Source organism: Amphiprion ocellaris, chromosome 5 (genome assembly GCF_022539595.1).
Source record: "Amphiprion ocellaris isolate individual 3 ecotype Okinawa chromosome 5, ASM2253959v1, whole genome shotgun sequence".
Classification (NCBI taxonomy): Eukaryota; Metazoa; Chordata; class Actinopteri; family Pomacentridae; genus Amphiprion; species Amphiprion ocellaris.
Genome location: NC_072770.1, coordinates 28,118,797 through 28,143,447, shown reverse-complemented (window position 1 = coordinate 28,143,447; position 24,651 = coordinate 28,118,797). Strand labels below are relative to the sequence as shown.

At 39.2% G+C, this 24,651-nt stretch overlaps 2 protein-coding genes and 1 long non-coding RNA gene across 3 annotated transcripts; all 3 read right to left on the bottom strand.

Annotated features, from left to right (window-relative positions):
• Positions 1–65: 65 nt before the first annotated feature.
• LOC129349032 (uncharacterized) lies at positions 66–3,232 on the bottom strand. The gene is made up of 2 exons (XR_008601828.1): positions 1,805–3,232; positions 66–468 (listed from the first exon to the last, which is right to left on the bottom strand). It is a non-coding gene; the product is annotated as an uncharacterized LOC129349032 (long non-coding RNA).
• Positions 3,233–4,614: 1,382 nt separating this feature from the next.
• On the bottom strand, positions 4,615–11,379 carry LOC111574376 (tripartite motif-containing protein 16-like). The gene is made up of 7 exons (XM_023278928.3): positions 10,851–11,379; positions 8,635–8,730; positions 8,304–8,537; positions 8,060–8,219; positions 7,881–7,970; positions 5,621–5,692; positions 4,615–5,501 (listed from the first exon to the last, which is right to left on the bottom strand). Exons 1-7 carry the CDS (start codon positions 11,319–11,321, stop codon positions 4,960–4,962), a joined length of 1,665 nt encoding a protein of 554 aa, XP_023134696.2. The 5' UTR covers positions 11,322–11,379; the 3' UTR covers positions 4,615–4,959.
• A 2,108-nt stretch (positions 11,380–13,487) lies between these two features.
• On the bottom strand, positions 13,488–24,567 carry strip1 (striatin interacting protein 1). Its single transcript, XM_023278892.3, has 20 exons — positions 24,412–24,567; positions 22,944–23,013; positions 22,768–22,842; positions 22,546–22,680; positions 22,308–22,428; positions 21,771–21,946; positions 21,556–21,683; positions 21,275–21,457; positions 19,874–20,094; positions 19,617–19,682; positions 19,451–19,514; positions 19,259–19,330; positions 18,997–19,071; positions 17,615–17,712; positions 17,035–17,161; positions 16,775–16,875; positions 16,606–16,672; positions 16,404–16,508; positions 16,112–16,316; positions 13,488–14,917 (listed from the first exon to the last, which is right to left on the bottom strand). The coding sequence occupies exons 1-20, from the start codon at positions 24,520–24,522 to the stop codon at positions 14,670–14,672; spliced, it is 2,448 nt and encodes an 815-aa protein (XP_023134660.2). The 5' UTR covers positions 24,523–24,567; the 3' UTR covers positions 13,488–14,669.
• Between the last annotated feature and the right edge of the window lie 84 nt (positions 24,568–24,651).

Below are 24,651 nucleotides of genomic sequence, written 5' to 3'. Positions count from 1 at the left end.
TCTGGAACAATCTAACAGCCTAAACTGTTAACAGCAGTGTAAAGGAGCAAACACACAGGCATAGATTAGGACTCAAACTAGATTTATTTTAGAAAACAAATCAACTTAGAGGCATTTCTTCACACGTGGCTGAATAGGAGGCCGTCCAATCAGATTTGAGGTCTTCACTCTGTAGGTTGTTTGTTTGGTGAGACTCTTGGACCTCCATCAGCTGACGTGGATGTTTGATGGTCTTCTTCTCTAGTGCCAGATGATTCATCCATGAATTCAGCAGCTACAGACTGAAATGAAGCTCATGCTGCCGTTATTGAATTCCTGTTCCAGATCAAATGTTCAGAGCTCACCTTGAATGCAGCCGTCTGCTGTCTGATAGTTTTTCTCATTGTAGTCTTCAATAAAGTCTTTTTCCTCATGTCAGGATGTGGTGAGACTCTTTCTCAGTCTCTGCAGACGTCCCTCATTGTGCATCTCCAAAGAAGAAACATAAAAACTGCTCACTGCTTCAGCATCACAAACGCTCTCCAGCATTGAGAGTGTTTTAGGAATTCATTCATTGTGTTGTGAACTTTGAAGGAGCAGAAACTTTACAGCTGCCAAAGATATGAGCTCCAATTCTGGATGTTTTAGGAAATGAAGTACATCAAATGGACACTTGATTTTTGCTGAAAACTCTCATTAAATTACTGAAGAAATTTAACATAAAAACCTGTAAACTCTCAGGCAGCTTTTGTTAAAGTTTGTCTATAATTTTATCATCATGTTCTGGAACCAGGACTCTGCAGAAGTTCCTTCAATCAGATACTTGTGTGTTTCTATTTAAGGCCTCAGGTTTGAACGTACAGCAGAGGATTAGAAAGGAGTGATTTTAATGTTTAAATCAATCCAGTAAATGTTTGGCATGAATATTATTAAAATTTTGATTTAGATAGATTTGTGTCAAATAATATTGTAGAGTCTCACTTAAATATATCCAAATGAGTTCAGTGTATTTACATTTTATAGAATATTTGATTTCTTAATCTCAATACTGTAGGGTCTGACCCTAAATATTATAATAATGATGTCAATTTAAATAATATTTTAGTGCAGAGTCATAAACTTTAATCAGCTAAACTTACATAATAAATATCACTGCACAATCTTAACCTGAACATTCATATTATTGAGGTAAATTTACATAAATCATGATATTCTAGAGTCTTAACTGGAATATTTCTAACATTAATCTTTTTGTATTGTGCTGATAAACAACAATAACCCGACTTTCAGATAATATTTGTTGTCTGTGATTGTGAGACTAAATTCCTCCACATTCTGGAACTGGACTGAATTTCCCAAAATGGAAACATGGACAGAATTTAACACTCATGTATCCATGGCAACGCAAAAGTTTCTGCTTCTTACCAAAGTTCACAACACAAGTAAAGATTTGAATGTAAAACTTCAGGGATGACTGCTAACTATAAGTATTCTGATCAATACTTCATGATCAATATCAGGACAGATGTTACAACTCCAGCTGTTCCATTAGACTGCAGTTATTCACAGAGAAATTAAAACATCACATTCCTCATAAAAACTAGATGGGACTTTTATTAAATAAAGTGTTGGTGAATAAACAGTGTAAAAAGTGCAAAGCAGCTCCATTAAATCAGGAGATGTGAGACTTCCACAGCATGGATCACCATCTGCTGTGCAAGTTTTTCTTTTCCTGATGTGTGTAAACATTATTTTGGCTGACTCTGTATAATGGGTTTCTGACAGGTCACCAGGCAACATCTTTTTATAATAATGACAAACATACCTGCATTCTACAGGAGTGATTTTCCTCATGTGCAGGTAAAGATGTGGGAGGAGCTTAGAGATGACAGGAGCCGGAGTCATCCTCACTAATTCAGCTTCCACCTAGAAACAGAAAGACCACAAACAAACACACTGATATACTCTCAAACGTTCAACCTCACAGCCTCAAAATATCTGTTTAGTAAGTGTTGTGTTTCTAAATTCTGCTGAAAGCATTGACAGACATTCTCTTACAAGGTTGTGTAAAAAGCAGCCTGTCCTCTGAGCTACTGAGAAATTTCCCTGAACAAAGTTTCTACGTGTAAAACAGCTCAACAAAAACTAAAGCCTCAGTCAGAGATAACAGGTATTGCAAATTATAAAGAACTTTCTTTAACTCAGACTTTCTGCTTCAACCTCACATAAAAAGGGGAGTTTAACTCGTCAGGTGACTGAAAATGAACGGCTTGTGCAGTTCTAGATCCAAAAGTAGGATGTTTCAACTCATGTTTTACTACAAATATATGCAATAATAAATAAATACAATGGCTGGTTGTTAGTTTATTCACTATTAATGTCACTTTGTATACTGGATTGAACTTGAGCAGTGGAAGAGAGAAGGAATTTAATGAAATTATGGAGATTCAGAGAGGTAATGTTGCGCAATGTTAAGGGCGGTTTAATTCAAACCAGCTGAATGTTAAACTTCAATGCAGCTCAACGGGTTTCAGTTAACCTTAAAGTAAAATAACTTTTTAAAAGCTAAAATACACAGCAGAGAAATACAGGCTGAGAAGGTCATTCTAATAATGAGGACAGCTGCAGCAGCAACTAACACAGGTGTTCAGCGGTAAGTTAGCCACCTGTGTTAATTAGCCCGCTAGCTAACTTAGCCGCTTAGCTAGCTAACTTAGCCGCTTAGCTAGCTAACGCGTCCGGACCAACTGCTCAAACACGAGAAAACACAACTCTTCACAAGTCGCTGACTTAACGTACAACAAAACAACGCTACTGGTTAGAAGTATTTATCTTCTTACCGTGTTTTACTCCAAAAACAAGATCAACAGCAGCCAGAGATGCTACCTGGCGTGCCGACTATAGATATACATAGACTAGATCCGCTAGCGCGCTGTCTTCTATATTATCTATGGTCTGACCAATCACTGCTCTCTGGCTCTCAGTCAGTCTGACCAATCACTGCTCTCTGGTTCCGCCCTCTGAGAATCTTGTTGTCGTTTGGCTCCACACTTGATGACGCTGATGACCACTTCCGGTCTCAGAAAATGAAAAAACCGACCTTTTTTCGTTTCAGTCTCTTATTGATTTTACTTTCCTTTTATTCTAAATATAAAACGAAAATCAAAGCATTTAAAAAAAATCGTATATCACTTTTTGATCATGAAAAGGAAAAACGCCTTGTATTTCAATTTTAATTTTTGTATTTTAAAACGAAAATCAAATAACCACTCGTTTTTGGTTTTTCAATACCCGTTTCAGAACGGAAAATCCAGTTACCAGATCCGTACACGGACCCACCACACACACCTTTGACACACTTCTACACATTAGTTGAGGAGCCGCGAAAACCTGGTCGTGCCAAACTATTTTACATCTGGAGCGAAGCTCTCCAGAAAACTATAGCATCGGATGAAGAGTCCAGCCACTCGTCTGGCCCAGATTCTGCCACCAGCGCGGATGAAGCCGATCTTACCGAAGGAATTGATCATTCCAGTGACATGTAAGTCTGTATTCATGAGAAGTTGTTTGTTTTGAGTTGGAGAAAAGTAAAGAAAGTATAATATACATGGAACGCCGCCGAAAGCATTCCGCGCAAAATACGCATCATTTTTACAAGTCATGTGCTGCGCACAGCTAACGTACCACGTAACTTTTTCTGTGTGCAGCATTTACAATGTTGGGAAGGAGGAGGAGGAGGAAGAGGAGAGAATGGAGGTCTCCTGCTGTCCTGGTACCCAGCGAGAGGTAGAGGGACAGACCGGCCTCCAGCCAGGAGACGCTGCAGCAGCCGCTCCACCAGCGAGCGCTCCGGGCCAGAGGCGCTCCCTACAGCTGGCTGGAAAACTGAGAAGGAACCTGACAGCTTACCTTCTCTGCCACATTTCCTGCCTGCCGAAAAGGAGGCCAGGTGTCCAGCCACCTCTGTCAGAATATGTGGACAGCCCTTCTCCATCAGATCTGTCCAAGTACTTGGACCAGGAGACCATCAAAATACTGTTTCTGATTCAACTCAGTAAAAACGATTTTCTTTTGTTTTCAAATGCACTTTTTATGGTCTGACCATGGTTTTGTACATAAAATATGTGTGTTCATAAGTATCTGGCACACTTAGAAATTTCATTGCACTATTGTAAATAATTTGTTTTGATGTTGATGTTGTCTCTGCAAATTTTGCAGTTTTGTTTATTTTCGTTTTTTTACAGGTTACAAAATTGACCATATCTCAAAAAGCAAATTATGTACAGACTCCAAATAAATTTCCTGTGGTTTCAAAGGATATTGTGCAACTTTTTTACATTTACAAATTTGAGGGATACAGCTATGCAATTTCTGTATTTTGAAATATATGTGAAAAAAACAAAAACGATTTTGATTTTTTAAAGGTTTATTGCACCTTTAGGCAATTTTTTGTAGTAGTTAAGACATAAGTCAATACATATTATTAAAATTTGGGATATCAGGGTTATTTTGATGTAAAGCAAATAAAATTACTCCAAAAAATGGCACTACAGCATGTAAAAATGTAAAAATATGTCCTGGCGGACTTGCACAATGGTGGGTCTTAAAGGGTTAAAGCAATCTAAAGAGGCCCAATAAAAATTACATATTTTATTTTACAATTATTGCATTTTATTAATCCATTTATTTTATTTATCTTTGCCACTTCACCAAATACAATCTAGTATACATAATTGTGCCATTTTGTAAAATTTTATACAAACATCTAACAATACAAATGTGTGCAGATGGAGCTCCAGAGCTGTCACAGTGGTCTGCTGTGTTATTCAAACTGTTGTGGGTGTAGGACACAGTAGGCCACATGTAGGACACAGAGAGGCTGTTGCTTTGTGTAATCCCTTCAAGAATCAGTAACTTTATGCATTAAACTTCCCTTTAAATGGACATAAACTAGCTACAGTAATCTCTGCTAGTTTACAGTCAGTTCTGTCTCAAATCACAGATCCTGATGCGACATTTCTCTCCGAGCCAGAAGCCTGCATACAGTGGCTCTGTGAATTCAGCTTCAACCTTGTAAAGAAACTTCATACTGTCTGACACCTCGTAGAAAGACAGAGTTCCCTCCTTAAACTTCAGATAAACTCCGATCCTGGGGTGGCTGGGGGGTGCTGTGAGCTGGATGCTGTCAGATTTGTGGCTAACAGAGTAGTTGCTAGATCGATCTAGACTCCAGGAATTTGCATCCCCACCAAAAGCTGAAAGTTGAGTGCGGGATTTTCTGTTTATTCCTTTGTAGGCGAGGGCAATCTCTGTCATTCCTCCTTCCACCTCTACCTCATAGTAGCACCGCTCGGCCTGCAGTCGCTCCCTGCAGAGCACCTGCCGCCGCCAGGTAAACCTCTGGGGGTAACAAATAGATGGATTTTTACATTTCTGAGGGCGCAGCATCACCTCTTTGTCTCCTTCAAAAACAATCAGGTCTTCATGAGCAGTTGAGGAGTCCAGAGAAAGCTCACATGCATCTGAGATAACAAAGAGGAAGGTTTAAAGGATAGAATTGGCACTTTAAGAACACAGTAGTGGTCAGCTGAGTCTGCATTGAAGTGAAGTCATGTGACAACTGATCTGAGGATAAACTCACATTGCAAGAAGTCTTCTCTGGTTTTAGGCTCCACTTTCTGTTTAGTCAGAGTCCTGTAAACTCTGGACAGACCTGTGAGACAACATCAAACCAGTATGAGTGTCACTGCAGAAAACTCAGTTAAATGAACTGAACAGAAAGTCATCTGACTGGTCACCAAAGAAACAGCACTAGTGCAACAAGTGACTAAAGACTAAATGACCATAAATCAGTTTTAGCAATGTCCCAGTAAACCATCAAAGACCCTGAAACTAGCTTCACAAAAGGAAATGTAAGCATCATTAATGTTATCAATTACACCTCTTTAAAATTTAGCAGTCAAGTCTCATGCAGCTCCAGAAAATTTAGACAAACCCTCAGTTAATACTATTAACAGTTTCACAGGGACAAGTTTGCTTCCAACAGTTAGTTTCAATACTGACTAAAAATCTAAACTAAAGACAGAAATAGAAAAACAAAAAGAATCAAAGTACATTTAAATGTAGTTGTTCTTGTTTTCAAAAAAAAGTTTAATGACCAGCGTATTAATGTACAACAAATTGTTTCTTCTAGTATAAGGATGCCTGGCAAAATAACTTGTAACCATCCAATTTCTGTTTTTTAAACTTAAACTCTTTACGTTGAGATGAGATGAGATCATCCATTTTAAGTTCCACAACAGGGAACTTCATAGCGTTACAGCAGCCAAACACGTATGGTAACTAGCATGTTTTGGTTCATTCCTGAAGAAATTGCACGTGTGATTGCTGAAAGGTGCTGCGACATTTAGAGATTACACAGTTAAGCACATTTACAAGAAGAACTTGGTGTTTAACCTGCAACCTTAGAACTAAAAGACAACTCTGCCAAAGGAGTCACAGTCACCACTTCTTCAGTCTAAACTTTATGTATTATTACTAGTTAATTATGGGTTTGTTTGATATATGTTAGAAAACAGCCCTTTTTTGCTACAAGTGGAGTTTTTTTTCAGGTGCACGAGCAGTGAGTTTGGTACGTTGACTTTAACTCATTCTCCACCAGACAGAAAAAAGTCTTTGGGGCAGAGAGGTTTTTTAATGTTGAAATGCTAGACCCTGGGCAGCACAGTGGATCAGTGGTTAGCACTGTCGCCTTGCAGCGTGAAGATCAGTGGTTCGCGTCTCAACCTGGGATCTTCCTGTGTGGAGTTTCATGCATGGGCTTTCTCTGAGTACTACGACTTCCTCCCACAGACAAAAACTTGCTGAGGTTAATTGGTGATTCTAAATCGTCCGCAGGTGTGAGTGTGATTGTTTGTCTCTATATGTAGGCCTGCGATAGACATGGATGGATGGATGGATGGATGGATGGATGTTAGACTCCGTCAAGATGAATGCATAATTTGACAGTCATCTATACCGAGACTTGTTCCTCAGCAGCAGCCTGGCAGACTCTGGTATCACAGGTACAGAAGAGATTTATAAGTCAAAATCAAGGGAAAAGTGATAGTTATCAATCCTGAAATGTAAGCTTCATGCACGAAGTGCAGCACATAAGCAGAAAGAAGTTACAAAAGGATGGTCTGGGAGAAAAAGACCCTGACTAATTGCTGCCAAAATGTCAAGATCTGTCAAAGACAATGGATTCTAGTGAAGCACAAAGTAGTTCTTAATGTTTGTATCAAGAATTGTGCTTTAACATTGACACTCCATATATAATCGACTGCTATTTCTTATCGATGCAGTAGAAATATGATGAACTGAAGATCCATCTCTGCTCTCATTATTTCTCTTCAGTCTAGGTAGTACATGAATGAGTTTTTTTTTTACAGATCCACACAGTTTGAGGTATAAACCCCTGGACTGTGAGGCACTTTGTTGTGGAAATTCAGCGATGTCGAGAGAGGATGTGGCGGCAGAAACAGAGAGACACACTGGAGACTCAGGTGACTTAGGTTGTGGGCAATGTTTTCTGATATCAGGAGAAGTGACACTGACAGAGCAGCAGTACATGCAAGCAGTGACAGCACCAGTTCTGAGGATTCTCTCTGGTCTTCGGGTAAATACTGTAGTATATGTAGACAACTTGTCTACTCAGTCAAAACAGATTATCTAATCTCCTGCAGCGTCTGCCTGTCTAAAGGCCATTATGACCTTAGAAAGGGGAAAGATAATTTTTCCTTCACATTTATTGATGCAGCAGAATTGTAATGAACTGAAGATCCATTTCTGCTCTCATTATTTCTCTTCAATCTTAGTTTTTGTTTTTTTTTTTAAAGAAATACACAGTTTAAGGTGCAAACCCCTGGACTGTGAGACACTGGCTTCACATCTTTGCTGCATGTCATCCTCCTCTGACTCTCCTTCTGATTCCTGCTGCTCTCCACTGTCAACTGTAATAAACAAGAATGCAAATATTCTTTTTAAAAATCACTAAAACTGTGATTGGAGACAACATATCCACGTTACAAAGGACACATACTAGTTTGAGAGATTAAGGCAAATTCTTTGTCGCAGAATTCCTCCAGTTGCCTCCCAAGTTGTTCCATAGCTCTATTTGTGAACTTAAAGGATAGAAGCGGATCCTCGTTGGAAGGGTGGAGGTGGTCTTCTTCACAGAGGAGCCGCACAGAGGGCCATTTCTGTGAACGAAGAGAAGATACAGTGATGGACAGATGATCTATCCTCAGTTACAGATGAAATTTCCAGTGATGTGACTGCTGTACCTGCAGGAAATCGATATTGCTTTGATTCTGTGCCAGATGATCCAGCTCAGCGTCTCTCTTCTTCAACTCCTCTACCTTCACCTTCAGGTTCCTCAGCGAGTCGTGGACCTGAGCTGCTGCCGCCTCCCCCTGAGCTGTGATCAGCCTCTTCACTGAGAGGAAATGTTTCTGGAGGGAGTCAATGACACCGACTATGATGCTTTCACAGTCGTCCACCGTTTGCATTGCCTCATCCTGTTTTGTTTTTTTACACGTGAGAGGGATCAGTGAGTCTCTGCATGGAGAAATACAGTATAAACAACATGACACTTTGGTGGTCTGCTATTCTCACCTCAATTTGTTGGAACATTTTGCTCATGTTCTCCCTTTTCGTTTCTTGTTTCTGGAGAATCTGCTTGATTTTTGTCTGCATGCTCCTCAGCTCCTCCTTCAGTGTGTTGAATGGACAAACACATTATTTGTTTAGAACTGGGAAACTCAGCAATGCTTTTCTGCATTTACTAGTCTGTTTATTCAGATTTTAATCATATATAACAATCAGGGCAACTCAGGAGAAGGAGATACACACACAAAGGATAAAGATAAAGACCAAAAAAGGAAAAAAATGAATTTAAATGACTAGATTCAAAATCTGTATAAGAGATATGTGTGTTTCAATTGTAACTTGAACTCTAGTGACCTGGTTGATTTTGTCTTTGCTGAAGCAATAAATGTGTAGTGAACTGAAGATTGCTCTGCTCTCATCATTTCTCTTGAGCCTCAGTGTAGTGATAGACAAGTGCGTGAAATTATTTAGAATAAATTCCCCTGCAGTCACCAAATAGTTTGTTTGTGTTTGACTATGAAAATGATGTCAGTCACATGCAAAGACCTTCACAAAAGTCTGATCTAAAGTGAGCTGAACACCAGTGAGAGATTTTGGACCAGCGTGTTAAACAAAACTCTCAACCATAATCAGCTAAACACTACACAAGGGAATATCTTTGGAAAGAATGACATTCCATTCAAATAGAGCAGTTCAAAGACTTGGCGAATCAATGCCAAGGTGCACTGAAACTACTCTGATGGCCGACTGAGGTCCAACACCTGACAGAGGACACATTATAGATCACACATCTCTATACTAGTATACTAGCATTTCAAATTTAAATCTTCTTCAGGTTAAATCTGATGAGTGATGCCACATTACTGAAATAAGCATTATCATTTTCACGTCTCTCCATTTCTGACTTTTGTTACAACATCCAATAATCCATCCTCTAATATGTGCCTTAAATGCATCCTACACAGATATAATATGGGGAAAAGTGAATTCCTTATTTAGCAACTGACTTTTCTGGCAGCAACATCACGTTGAGCAACATTACACAATCTTGTTTGACAAGAAAACGGAATCAAGTCTGTAATGAGTTATGATCCTAAGTCTGAGAACAGCATGTTTTCTGTAGGAAGAAGCCGTTGCAATACATCCCTCAAATTAAGAGCTTTTGTCATCATGTGAACGACTGTTTGGTCTTTGGACAAATTTCCCTGCAGTAGATTAATCAGCGTAGCTGTCAACAACCGGGTTAAATCCCTCTAATGGTTGCATTTTGTTGAGACATTTGATGTTCTATGATTAGTTTTATGAAAGGCATGAGGACACTCCCTGTTGGGTTTGTCTAAGTTATACAACATGAAACTTAAACTGGAATATTCACCTGAAAATTAATGAACTTGGGTGTGAACAGGTGACTGTTAATAATCATTTATTTCTTCAATGATTTGTTTTCTTTCTTTATTCATGCGTGTTATTAGTTGGGTCTTTTCTTTCTGTTGTGTTTTGCTATTGTTAGGTCCTTTTGTCTTTTGTATAAATGTAAATGGACATATTGATGTATGTTTATTCTAAATCATGTACACTATTATTATTATTATTATTATTATTATTATTATTATTATTATTATTATTATTATTATTATTATTATTATTATCATTATTATTATTATTATTATTATTATTTTTATTATTTATAAATGGTAATATTTTGAAGAAGCAGAATGAATAGATTTACAATCATTGTGTAAGGGTGGGATTTGATAAACCTCGACTTCTTCCTACTCCTTTTTGAGCAACTTATTCATTGTCTTTTGTTGTTGGTTTCTTTTTATGCTGAAATGTTCAAAATAAACTTTCAAAAACAAAAAAAAAAGTTGGAAGTTTAAACTCATTTTAAAACATACGTGTCTAGTATTTTAGTATCACATAGCCTCCTTGTGATTCCTGGGGTGTATTTCTATACAGAATCTGATAATAAATAACTTTTTCAGGCTGTTTTTACTCTTGGTGAAGTTGTACAACAGAATAAACAGGTTTAAACTCCTCGCATATTGTTTATGTAGCAGCTTAAAGGTTGAGATTACTGACTGGTGGTGCAGAAAAGGTGAAATCAATTCACAAATCCTGTGGCCTGCTGGTCACTATCCACAACTAAGCAGGTTTACAGGTGTTAAAGTCTCCTTCCTGGATCACAGTCAGAAATTCCAGCCACTCTCTGTTTTACGTACCTGCTTCCTCCGGCGCTCTTCAATCACCAACCCAATTCTGTGTCCTTGATGCTGAGCTGAAGTACACTGTGAACATATAATCTGCTCATCTGTGCAGCAGTAAACATCCAGAGGCTTCTTGTGTTTCAAACACAAAGTGCTCCTTGATGTTTCTGTGCTTCTCCGAGGTCTCTTCAGCTCCTGCTGAGACTCTCCTGAACGCTGCCTTTTCTTACTGTCTCTCCTGTCTTTGTCTCTCACTATCTCAGCCAGAGTTGTGTTCTTGATCAGCTGAGGTCTGGAGGGAAATGTACGATCACATTCTGGACAGCTGCACAGGCGGTTGTTGGTCTCGTGATTATCCCAGCAGCTCTGGATGCACAGCATGCAGAAGTTGTGCCCACAGGGAATAGTTGCAGGATTCCTGAAGAACTCGCTGCAGATTGAACAGCAGAGATGGTTCATCTTCACAGGAGTATGAGGCTCAGTCATGTTTGATATAAAGGCGGGCTGGAACAAGTTTGGTTTTACTTCCGCAACTAACTCAGAAGTAATGTGAGAAGTTCTGATGTCAGAGAGGAAATGGGTGTGACTAAACCCGTGATTTTGAAATAGGATAGAGGCTGTGGAGAGGTGGGGTTTATTCTTTTGTTTTTAAATAAATACATTTCACTCTATGTTGATCCAGAAGGTTAAAAATCAAAAGGTTGACACATATATCCTCATTTCTGACACTTAAAAGCAGTTTTGAATAATATACCTTTAATTATTTAACCAAAATGTGTCATTGGTATCAAAAAGTGCCAAAAGTTTGCATTGATATCTTGTATACAAGTTCCTCAACTGCATCATTTAAGTCTGTCGTTACATGCAAATACTCAGCAGTCGCGAAACATACCCAGGGAGCATCTCTGTCTGGGTGATTTGTTTACTCATACAGACAAGGATTGTTTATCTAAGGAGCAGACTGAGCAAACAGTCCAGTACTCAGCAGCAGGGTGTAACATAAAAGATTGGACAGCTTAAACTCAGAGGCATCACCTGGAATAATGCTCAGAAACATCTATACTGAGTACAAGATAAAGATTCCCCAGACCAAATGAGACACACCACTGTGAGTGATAGAGAACAGAGTGAAGATTCTGCAAGATTTCAAGTTCCAGACGGACAAGCAGCTGTTGGTTAACCAACCAGACATAGTGATGGTCAACGTGCAGCAGCAGCAGAGGGCAGTTCTGTCACAGCTGAAGAAGCATGAGAAGATCAAGAAGAGCCAGGAGTGGAAGGACCAACTGTAACAGATGTGGAAGGTGACGGCCACGGTGGTCCCAGTGGTATCACTGACCCCAAAACTGGGAGAGAGGCTCCAGCAGATTCTAGGTGCAACATCTGAGGTCTATATACAGAGGAGTGAAGTTCTAGCAGCAGCTGAGATACAGCATGGAACCCTTAAACTCCAAGGATTCTGGAAGACGACCTGAGCAAAACACAGACTATTCCCAATGGTGTGATAAGTGGGAGATTGTTTTTTTTTTGTTTTTTGTTAGTTTCACTATAAAATTATTTGTTTTCAACACAGATGAACAGCTTCTAGGTAAACTGCTTGTGACATTTTACTTTGACCTAAGTGAAACTCATCCTTGTCTCTAAAAGTACACACCAAGCACACGTTAAGAACATTTATCTTCATCGCCTGCTATGTATCTGTACTCCAAGTAACAAACATGTGCAGTTTTATCACCAATGACATGAACCAGTTATATTTATACATCCTGTCTACAGCAATATCTGAAACATTTGTCACTAATCTTTAATGCCATTAAGATTAATATATTCAGAATTCATTGGATCTTGGAGACTTGGAATATGATTGCCTTAACCATAACAAACTGCAAACTTATGCCGACCTAATGACCAAGTTCTCCACATTGCCTGTCTATCTCTATGTGTGTCTGACCTGTGTCAGTCTGACCTGTGTTTTGCTTATCAAAATTGCTTAGTAGTTGTTTTACTCCTTACAGTACCTGGCAGTGACTGCACCAGTATACACAAGCTTCTATTTTTCTCATTAAGATGGCATGATGAAAGACTGTGACCGAGAGATGCCTAAAAGCCTGATGTACCCTGATGATGTACTGCAGAAAAGATAAATAAAGTGGTTTAATGAGGCAGGGCGTGGAGCCAGAGGGAGGGAGGCTACCTCCTCCTGGTGAAGCTGTCCATCCATCATTATTTTTTGGAAAGTACCGAGGAGCCCAGACACCATTACAATCGAAACTGGTGATATAATGGTGTCAGACATAGGAGGCCTGTCGTAAAAGAAGGATGGGCCAGGGGCGTGGAAACCACCAGGACCAAACAGTATAAAAGCCAGTGCATCAGGAGGGGTCTTTAGACATACCCCGGGGTATCTCTCAGTGTGTTTGACCTGTGCTGACGAATAAACACATTTTCTTTGAATCTGAGGACTGACTCCTTGACTCTTCACTGCCTACATTGGTGAGACTTAGGCAGCTATTATATTTGAACCTCTAAACTCTTTAGAAAATCAGAGTCAGAACTGAAGAAGCTTCAAGTTGTGGAGAAATTTATTCCACAACACTATGACTACGTAAAAAAAACAAAAGAATAACCTAACAAAGAAAAATAAATCCAACATGAATGACAGTATAATTTTATTACAGTATTTAAGTCAATGTAAAACAAAGACAAAAGCCATGATAAATAAATTTCACAATTTACATGTATTTTCATTTCCTAAACCTTTTCCATAAAACAAACAAAAAAATGATGTAAAAAAAAATGGAAGGAAAATGGTTCTGTTACTGGAAAATAAATGGGGTTCAAACTTTCAATTCAAAACTCAGGAACAACAGATCTCAAACCAAAAATGCTTCTCATTTCTTCCAGCCAAATTAAGTGAGCATTAGTGACCACACAGCAAACCGAATTAAGATGATAATGAGCTTGTTCTTAGGTAAAAATTCATAGCTGTAGTTTCATGTGGTGGTCAATGAGGGCCTGAACGATTATTTCGATGGTCCCACAACACAGTTTGTAGTCAGAACAACAATAAGGTTAATCTGGTAAACAGGAGCTCAAACCCTTCAGAGAATATTAAAAATTAACACGTCTTCATTTGTACACACACAAACTCAGACCAACAGAAAAAGCCTGCATCCACTCCTTTCATCTGTCTGGAAAAGATAAACTGATGAGATGAAACTGAGGAATGTTAGATTCATTAACCTAAATGTGCTGAATGCAGCCTTGTCTTAACAGTTAATACATAAAATGTATTCCAAATAAAGGTATTTAAAATGAAAGTTGTCATGTAGTGTTTTCCAGGTCCGTTAGTGACCCACTGTAGCAGGTAAGAGGCACACAGAGCAAAGACCTGCAGATGTAAGGAAGGAGTTGGGTTTAAGTCCAGATGCAGTTTATCACCAAATTCATCATCAGTTTCTTGTAAAAACTGTGGGTGGCAGGAAAAGTGTCAGGGAACCTAAATACAAAACGATTATCTCTTTTTTTTTGTTAAGAAGTGGACTGAAATATCAATAATGCTAAGTTTCTTAAAGGCAAAAGTTCGTCACATAAAGCATTTGGCTGGAGCCTCAATCAAACTGTAAAACTGCACTGATCCACACTGATGGTTCAGAGTCAGCACCTGGGTGACTTCTGAGAGTGAAATCCACCTTCAGTCTGCACAGAACATGCAACGTGATGCTTTGCCCAGTGGTTGATCAGTGAGAGCACTGTTGGTGGTTTGTCTGAACTCCTGATTGAAACAGTTTCATTTTTAAAAAACACATCAAGGACGTTGTGAGAGGTTGATTCTCACTGTAGCAGTTCTTCCCAGGATATAGGTTTGGAGAAAACTTCGCGCTCCAGCCACAGGTCGTAATTCATTTGAAAGTCCTCAGGCAGATCCACTCGCTGCCCCAGAACACTCTGCAGGCAGTTGTCCACAGGAAGGAAGTCTGGATTACTGTGGCTCTTGTCGTAACGCCGACTATTGAAGCGTTCGATGTTGGCCCGCAGAGCGCACTCCTCAGCCTGGAAGTCCCAGGGACGAGCATCTAAATCTGATCCCAGAAAATAACATTTAGTGCCCTTCGGTCTAGTATAACGATGACTTAGTGGGACCTGAGTCATCCTGAACTTCATTAAGACATAAAGAGAAACTAGGACTTTAAGTTTTTACTGTAGAACAACTGCAAATGTAACGCTAATCAGGAAAACTTGCTGAGGACACAAAACACTTTCAGACTGGTCCTGTTGATCTAAGGAACAGTAAACACTTCATTCAGTCAGAATGTAAATTCAACAACTGTATAGCTTGTCTTTCAGTCCTATACTTAAAGTCTCTCCTCTTGGAAGCATTCTTAGAGTTTACTTTGGCATTTTTCAGGCTCTCATGCTTTTGGACATTTATGATTCAAAAATTTAATAACAGTAATTGTTGGGTGCTCAACAGATTATGTGACAAACTTCAAGAAAATGCTTTCAACTCATTTTCTCTTGTAAAAAAGTTATTCTGTCCCCGTGTGGCAGAAGTTGCATTTATACAAACTTCTATGTGAGCAACAGATAACCTGTCCTACGGAGCTCTTATTATTAGTACTAGTTGTTCCCTTCCTAATCCTTTTGGTACAAATGCACTGTTCTGTCGTCCAGTAACCTTGACAGTGGCATGGAAATTCAACTGAGTTTAAAACCCAGAGACTAGAGTCTGATATATTCTAGAAAAAATCTAATTGTCACTCAGCAGAGATAGTTTGTTGCAGAGATTCAACTGGTGGATCCTTTGTGACCAGAGAAACGAAGGCTCCATTTGAAGGAGTCTTTAAAACAAGACAGCCTTGTGATGGATTTAGTTTTCATATCTTACAAATACATTTGAGAGAGCTTGCTAGCTGAGCAACACTAGCCCAAAATGCAAAACTCTCTTGGGCGCCCAGATAACTCAGCTGGTGACTCATAAACAGGGGTTATGGGTCACGGTCTATTGCAGGTCTTCACCCCATTTTTCTCCCTACTTTCCTTCCTGCCTCTACTAACCAATCTAAAAAAATGCAAAACTCTCAAGTTACACTGGTACTCACGATTCAGAAAGAACCTCGAATATTAAAAATAAAATTTTTGTTGTATAGTATATCATTTGTCTTGCTCTTTTTACAATATAATTTCAAGAAAATGATATGAACTTATATTTGGCTCAGTATGGTCCATTAAGAACAGTTTTCTTTTGGGAAAACACTGCTTTGGTTTCCACTCACCGTTTCCATAAGCCCAGTCGTCGTTGAGGCGATGACGGACTTTCTGGTAGATGGCAGACATGGTCTTCATGTTGCTTTTCCTCCACTGGCGTCCGAGGTACTTGGTCTGCACTTTGAGCAGTTTGAGGACGTAGAGTTGCATCATGGCCTGCTTGACCTTCAGTGCCCTCTTCAGGATGGGAGCTGACTTAAACACAACCAGCATCTAGCAGAGAAAAGATCACTGTAGTGAGCTACACTGTATATTTTACACTCTATTCATGACGGTACATTTGATATAAAGTGCTCTCACCATTGTTCTGGAGTGCTTCCACTTGGTCAGTTTGTTGAGGATCCTCAGTAGGTTAATACAGGAAAACAGATTCCTCCAGCAAAACTGATTGTTGTCTCCTGCTTCCTGTAACACAGAAACCATCCACAGTAAAATGCCAGGTTGTAATATCAGAATAATCAGATGGTAACAAATGCAAAACAACAGAAATCAAAAAACTTACCAAACTCTCTGCGGTTAACTCTGGGAGCTCATGCACCACACAATATGGAAAATCAAGTACTGAAATGCTTTTGGAGAAAAAATTGAGAGCAGTGAAATAAAAGTAACTTCAGTAGAGTTCACAGATGTTGACTGTAAATATAAATCATGACTTGTGTTATTTAAAGTACCTATTCTTAGCTGTGATATAAGACATGATGTTCTGGTTGAAGAACTTCAGAATGAGGGGGATGCAGTTGGCAAACACCAGGTGCTGAGCCATGTACTCAAACTACAGAACATCACACAAAGACAAACCATTTTCAGTTACAGAGCAACGTTTCCCTAAATCAATGCAAAATTAACAAGAATGAGATGAAGAACTGTTTCAGTATCTAATAAAGCTACACAATAAAACTGAATTGTGACTAAAGAAGTGTGCCGTACACACCTGGTAGATGTGGTTAAGTTTGAAGTGCTTCAGAAGCAGCAGCAGGATGGCAGAAATGGCTTTCACAATGATTTCTTTGTGCCGATTGACATCAACACCGAGTTTCATGCTTTGCAACACTGTGGTCCTGCAGAGAAGAGATAAGTACTGCTTCAGTTCCTTAAAGAGCCTCACAGCAAAACTCAGGTCAGGTCAGACAATCCATACTGCTCACATTTAATTAAAAACGCTTTAAAGCTTGTGAAGCAGAACTTTGGCTTGAATTCCTACTTGACATGGTTACATGCCTACACATGTGCTTCTGGAGTTACACGACGTTCTGCTGCTGTTTCCGAGGAGGAGGTAAAAACATTTTCAGCTGAAATGATCTTCTGGCCACCACACTACTTATGTCTGAATCAAATTACGTTGACAGGATATGTCCATACTCATTTTGAAAAGTTTAGTTGACACCAGTAAAACCTCTCCACTGACAGCATTAATGCAGTTTTTATATTGTTACTAAAGTTAGGATACTGTCCTTGCTCAGCACATAACGCTGCACTGGAGGAGCAGTTGGCAAGCTGTTAAATCCACTTACGGCATCTCCTCGGGCAGCACATCGGCCAGGATGTTAATGGAGTCCGTTTTGGCTTTGGATGTCGGAGCTGCAGCGAGCAGAATCTTCAGCAGCGCAATCTGACATTCAGAGAAACACACCAACATGTCAGTATGATGAGGAAATCATTCACAGGTGGCTGATATCTGTACTGTAATCATCTGTTACAATTAACGTTGATAAAGCAATACCTACCAAGTTAACTACTACAGATTTTCCTGTTTGTAGGGGGACTATAAATGTAATGTCTTCTTACTCTGATGTTAGAACATTTATTTTACACAAGTGATTCACCACTGAGTTGCGCTGGAAAGACTTGATTTGAAGAACAAAAACTGAAGCAGTGTCAGACACACTGATGAGTCAAATGCCCGAATGGACTGTGATACATAGATGTCCAAATATGAGAATTTTGTCTTTATACCATCTTAACAATCTTTCCTCTCCCAGTGGAACGCCAACAGAAGAGATCCGACTCCATGTCACTCCAGCAGCTTTTAACTTCTGGGTATTACGCTTCACTTAGCTTCTTGTCCATCTTTTATTAACTTCCCTGTCTGTTTATATTTTATCACCATTTGTATCCAGTTCCTTTTCTCATGTTTGCGTTTGACCTTTTTGTACCTTGTCTTTCCCATAACTGCTTACAAAGTTTCTTTTTCTCCAGTTTAAGCTTCCATTTTGCCAAATATGTGTGCAAGTGTTCTTTCTCTCTTTTGATCAAGTCAAAAGTCAAGTAGTGAGTAAAAGTGAGCCAGAATCAGTGTGGATCAAGTCTTTAACCCAGTGTAGTTACAGAAAGCTCTAACTATACGGCTGACCCCTGCTTGCCTCACAAGCCAAACATTACAGGTCTGTTCATCCATCTGAACCTGCTACATCAACACTGGCAAAGAAGACAGTCAGACCAGCTGAAAATCTGCTACTGCTGTGCGTTTGGGAGCGTCATCTCTCTGGAAAGCTGTTTAACATCGGACCGCAGAAGTCGCCTGCGCCTACTAACATTATCCATGAGTAGCCTGTTTTCCTGTTGTGTTTAACATAAATATATTCATTCATTTATTGCTCAAGTTTTGGTCTCTTGTGTCTAGAACACAATCAGTTTAATCAGTAAGGTGCCGCCTTTTTCAACTGAGTCCTGTCTTGCTACAACAGCCAACAGCAGTTGCTTACTTCTGCCAACTTTCCCCTTTTAAATTTGTTTCAGTGACGACTGTGTAAACATCATAATATGTTACTGGACCTCACAGGAAGTATGAAATACCAAACAGAATCTAAGTTATAACCCAACTGTGGTATGAATTGTCCCACAGCAGCACAGTTGTATCCATTCTTGAGGATTTTATGCCATAAACATCACTAACCATATATTGAGGCAAACTGGGCAGAATTCCCTGATAGAGCAGCTCAGTGGAGCACATCTCCACTTCTTCTTCTCCCTGATGCCAAGGACAAAGGAAACATCAGACATCAAGTACAAAAATAATTTTTCCAGACAGTTCAGCCTGGAACAAGAAGCCTAACTTCCATAAACAGAAGGAGAAAGAACATATTTTATCTTATTCACCAAATTCAACAAATGACTGACTTGAAATATGAGAGTGAATGATGTTTCTTTACACTTACACCAGATAGAGGGGTTTTCTGAAATTCCTCCTCTTTTGAAACTTGTATCTCAGCTATAGAGACGTACTTGTGCTGAAAAATAAGATGAACATTAATAAATGAATGCCCAACAGATCTATAGCTATGTGAAATTCTCAAACTACTCCGAAGGGGGAAAAATTACTAAAGCACTGAGCAAAAATGTTGCAATACCTGCTTTAACGTCTTGATGCTCTCATGAATTGGCCTGGGTAATCCAACCACTGTGTCTGTGTCACTGCAAGGCATGTGCAAAAATAAACATGTTTTAGTACAACAATGAGAGCTAACTGGTGTCTATTAAGGCCTGTTTGGTTACAGGAAAAAACAGCAAACTTACCTTCCAAGTGTGTAACCAATGAATTTACTTCTACTGGATTCAAGAAAATTTTCAATGTCTTTTTCCCTGTTGGAGCAAAGACAAAAATGTCACTAAACAAGTCTTAATCTGAAAATCTCCAAACATTTATTCCAGATTTAAGCATGTGAGGACAGAACTAACAAATCATCTTCTTCACATTTTATTTACAAAGTATTCCTCCTAAGTCAGTAGTTGTTATAAAGTCAGTATTATGGTCCAGTGAGTTTGAACAGTACCTGACTTTAGGAGCCCATGGCAGACCCTTGGGGAAGGAGACCCTCTCTGATGGAGGGTGAGGAATAGGTGGAGGCATCACTTCATCCCTCTCCAGAGGGAACGTCTCTGCCTCTATGGAGTTGTCGTTGTCATCATTGTCATCCTCATCTTCGCGAGAGTCATCAGCCTTGTAAGGGTCCTTTTCATTAAATGCATCCAGGTTGTCCTGTTTGATCAGCGCCTGTGTGAAATATAAGGATACATTAAGGTGTCATCCCACTGTGACCGGAGCAGGGCAAAACCCAGAAAATGGATCATAAATTACTCATCTGGGAAGCCACTAAATTCAAAAAATTTGGAATCTACTATGATTAACACGTGCAATAAAAATCATGTCTACATTTAACTAACATTGTGTCAGATACCAAGTTTAACAATTTTAGAAGTGGAATAATGTATAAAAAGCAGCCCAGATGTACAAGAACACTCTGTATAAAGGTGGTTTGAATAGTTAGAAAAGGCTTGTAAAACTATTCAGTTCATAATGCAGTTTCCACACCGTGAAACAGAGAGAAATACTGACAGACAGAGTATTTTTGTCAGTTTGCTTCGATGCTATGTCTTTATCGACAACTTCATACAAATTTAATAGGAATGCACAATATTGGACTTTTTCAGATGTCCGAATTCCAACTCATCTTGGATGACTGACAATAAATAGACATAATTTTCATGCCTAACTACAGAGAACATCCACTCTCTTCTGTAATGGAGTAACATATTATAATGTCTGCTCTTGTCATGACGGTATCATGTTTACATGTCAATTCACTCCATATTATCATAACTAAAGTCTGACTGATGCTAGATTTTAGGGCCAACATTGATATTGGATTTTAGGGTACAATTAATTCTGGTATATTTGTCAAACTGCTTAGAAATTTGCCATGAAGACACTCCAACACCTTGGCTCCAACCAACAATTATCTCCTCAGATATCGTATCTCCTATGATAAATACTCTGCTATATGTGCTGCAAACAGTGTTAAGAACATTTTAAACAATGGAGCCACTCTGCTGGGTAACTATGTGATGGCAATGACACCATTTCTAAATTATACCAAGTCCATTGTATGTCCTGTGACAAACAAGTTTTCATATTGGTGTATATTGGATCACATACCTATATGCACTGACATATCTGTGATTGGCAAATATCAGCTGATAACACACTGGTCAGGCTGTATCGTGTCTAAGTTAATACTTATCTATAGCACTCAAGAAAAGCCCATTATTCCCAATCAGCAGCTGACAAGGTTTGTTCCACAGCCGGGGCAAGAAGACATATTTTACTTGTAGCAGGCTTTAACCAGCAAAATGTTCTGAGAACAGGCAGCAGCAGCAACAGCAGCAACAGCTACCTTGTGTTCACGGCGCGCCCGTTTTTGTTGCTGCTCTATGAGGTCGGATGCAGATGCAGGGGGAGAAGCTGCCCTCATACTGCGAATGACTCGAATGCTGTCCTCCGGGAGAGGAGGAAGACCCAGTTCACCACGCTTACGGACTTTTATGCTTTGGAGCTGCTCAAACCCTCCGAGTGTGAACTGAAACAGAGAACAAGGGAGAGTTTTAAAACTTTGTATTTTCTTTTTATGCCACATCAGACTCTGTAGGACAATACACAGATATTTTTATCTCTCACCAGTATGCTCTTCCACAGCAGCAGTAACACTTTCTTCATTGGGAAGTGGGGAGCGTGACCGCTGCAGAACTTGGTAACCATACCAAAGAGCATGACGGAAATGGGCTCGTTGTTGAACAGAGGAGATCCTGGAATAGAGAAGCAGGTGAAATTAGTTTAAATAACAATTTTGTACATATCTTTGATGTGACTGCAACTACTGTGAAGAAATGTACCCAGTTCTGCCCTGAAAGTTTCCCTGATGATTTTCCACTCAGGCTTGTCGGCTGGGTCGTCCTGCTGGATAGTTTCCACCATCAGGTACATTATGTTCAGTAGCACCCTGAGATCTGTGCTATCAGCAAGAGAGATGGCTGGTTTTCTGACAGCACTGCTACAAGCAGCACTGTTACTGAAAAACAAGCATTGGATCACATATTAGATTCTCCACACAGACTATATGACAACAAAAAATAACTAACTTGAAGCCTTGCGAAGCCAACCAAATTTTTTTTGTTCTGCTTATCATAAATCTGACAAAGCTTTCCAGTCAAGTATTTTTTTGGTGATTGGATCAAACTTTTTTCAGTAAAAAGTTGAAAAGCATTTCACCTGATCTAGATTCAAATTCACATTAAGTGCTGATGCTAAATGTGCTTCATCTGTTGCATTTTTGAATGTCGACTAATGTTTTCCAGAATAAAAATTTGTAAATTTGTGTTTTTAAATTGAGGTTTACTTATGCAAGACTAGAAAACTGATGTTAAACATACTCTATCTCCATGTTTAGCAGTTCCACCAAAGCAGAGAAGGTCCCCACATCAAGTAGCAGAAATATGTTGTATCTCATCCAGTGCTGCACCTCAGCCTCAGAGCTGCACTCTGCAAAGGTCCCTAAAGAGGAAAAAGAAGAACCATATTATATGGATGAGCAAAATAATCTTCCTTGAGCATCACGACTTTAGGCTAGATTTTGTTTTATTTAAAATAATGAATTAATGACAGACTGACCCTGAGCCATGTAGAGAATGGCTCTGGCAACTTTCAGCCTCTTCTCGCGGGCAATGACTTCCAGACTGTCCAGCAGCCGCATGGCATGAGCTCTGTGCTGAGCTGCATCGAGCTCTATCCACTTCTTATCAGACACTAAAGCACAGCAACGGTGGAGTTTATAAACTCTAATATACATACTTTCATCTTAAATCGATAACTATTGCATGTAAAACTACTTACCATGAGGCCTGAATTCCTCCTCAAAGCACTTCCTATTCAGAGCAAACTCTGGTCCTTCAGTATAACTGTAAAGCTCTGCAACATACATAGAGTACTTTTTAGTAATCTGAACACAATTATACTTGCAGCTAGATTATAGGTTCTTAAAGAACGACATCCTCATGATGATCACACACCTGACAGCTCTGCAGCCCACTTGTCTGTATCGGAATATTCAAACTCGAGATCTGGAGACTCAGACAGCCCCTGTGCACAAAATATGACAAGATACATAAATTAAGACAGATAGCTACCAATAAAAAAAAACAATAAAGCAATGAAGAAATAATAATCCTACTACTACTACTAGTACAACATCTGCATTAAAAGTTTTCATTGTTACTCCTTAATAAATAGTCCCTGTGACATGTGGTCAACTTTTAATATGCCAAATGTTGATGGACCTGTATTGGTGGATTATGTTTGCCTTCCCCCTTTAATTGACAATGAAATACATGACCAGAGAACATACAAAAGAAACATTGGAAGGCATTTGTGGAGGCACCGAAGTGATTTGCTTTGAAAAATCATTACAGATTTAAATATGTTGCATATTATCAGCTTTGTACATATATAAATATGACACAAAAATACTTATTTCTCATAGTATAGGACAAGTGAGTCAGAATTATGATACATTATACAATTTGAACTATTTTAGGAACGCAAAGTAACTAAGAAGAGGTAGGTATGTTTTGTAGTAGTGCTTCAGTATAGTTTTACAGTATTCCTATGTTACCTCAGCATATCCATGATTGGCAATTCTATACTTCACCTTCAATGCATTTACTTTACTGTACTTTTGATCTGACGTTGTGTATTTAAAAGTAGGGCTGCAACTAACAAATTTGATCAATCTCTCAATTGATTTCTTCATTAATTGCTCAGTTTTTTGGTCTTTAGGATGTCATAAAAGACATTTCTGTACATTGAAAAGAGTCAATCAGTGTTTCCTTGAAGTCCAAGATGAAAAATGTCTTGTTTTACCCACAACCCAAAGATATTCAGTTTACAGTCAGAGAGGAAAGATTTTAGCTGACATTCTTACACTCTCTGTATGTTTTCTATGATTATTTATATATGATTATTCAAACCATTTCAGGGACTCTGCAATAATGTTCAAGCAGAAGACTCCATCAGTTGCTAACTTTTCCCTCTGTATACACAACATAAATGAGGATGTATTCTGGCACACTTGCAGTGACATTATACTGCCATAGCAGAGTAATACATTAGAAAGAAGAAGCGTGTTTTACAGGACGTGGAAGATTCAGTTTTCAACAGGTCTCCCGGTTCCTGACAGACAGTCCAGCCTGGCCTGTTACCGGCTAACAACAGCTAGCAACCCCTGCTAAGCTACACTGCTGTTCAACATTACATACGTTAACAGCGGATCACAAATAAAACAACGTAGGCTCAGTACACTTACAAACTATCCAAAAAGCCTCGTTTGCTGTAGTTAGTTGTCGGTTAGCGTTAGTAACAGTAGTTAAGCTGCTCTAACAGAGCTAGCTAACGTTACAGCAGCAGCAGGAAAGGCCTTCTGTGTTTACGGTTAGCTGAAAACTCGTCTGGAAAATAAATCACAGACTTCAGTCTACCTACCTCTGAGTCTTTTCTCGGGTTGCGGGTAAATTCGCCCCTGCTCTTGTTAGGTAGCATAGCTCTCTGTTTATTGTTTACAGGTAGCCCACCACCGTTCCCACCGACGTCCATAATTTTTTGGGCGCATATACTCTCGCGAGACGTGACTTGATCGGCGAGAATCTACCTCTATGACATCAGTGTGATTACCGATGCCACGTCTGGTGTAGAAGTCGAGCAAGTATAGTTCATTGTGCTTTA

Coding starts and splice junctions, on each gene's coding strand:
- LOC111574376 (XM_023278928.3), bottom strand. CDS start 11,321: ATGACTGAGCCTCATACTCCTGTGAAGATGAACCATCTCTGCTGTTCA. Junction 7,971..8,059: donor TGCCTTAATCTCTCAAACTA/GTATGTGTCCTT, acceptor TGTTTATTACAG/TTGACAGTGGAGAGCAGCAG. Junction 5,693..7,880: donor CAGTGTCTCACAGTCCAGGG/GTTTGCACCTTA, acceptor GTTGTCTCACAG/GTCTGTCCAGAGTTTACAGG.
- strip1 (XM_023278892.3), bottom strand. CDS start 24,522: ATGGACGTCGGTGGGAACGGTGGTGGGCTACCTGTAAACAATAAACAG. Junction 22,429..22,545: donor CATTCTCTACATGGCTCAGG/GTCAGTCTGTCA, acceptor TTTCCTCTTTAG/GGACCTTTGCAGAGTGCAGC. Junction 21,458..21,555: donor TGCTGTGGAAGAGCATACTG/GTGAGAGATAAA, acceptor TCTCTGTTTCAG/TTCACACTCGGAGGGTTTGA.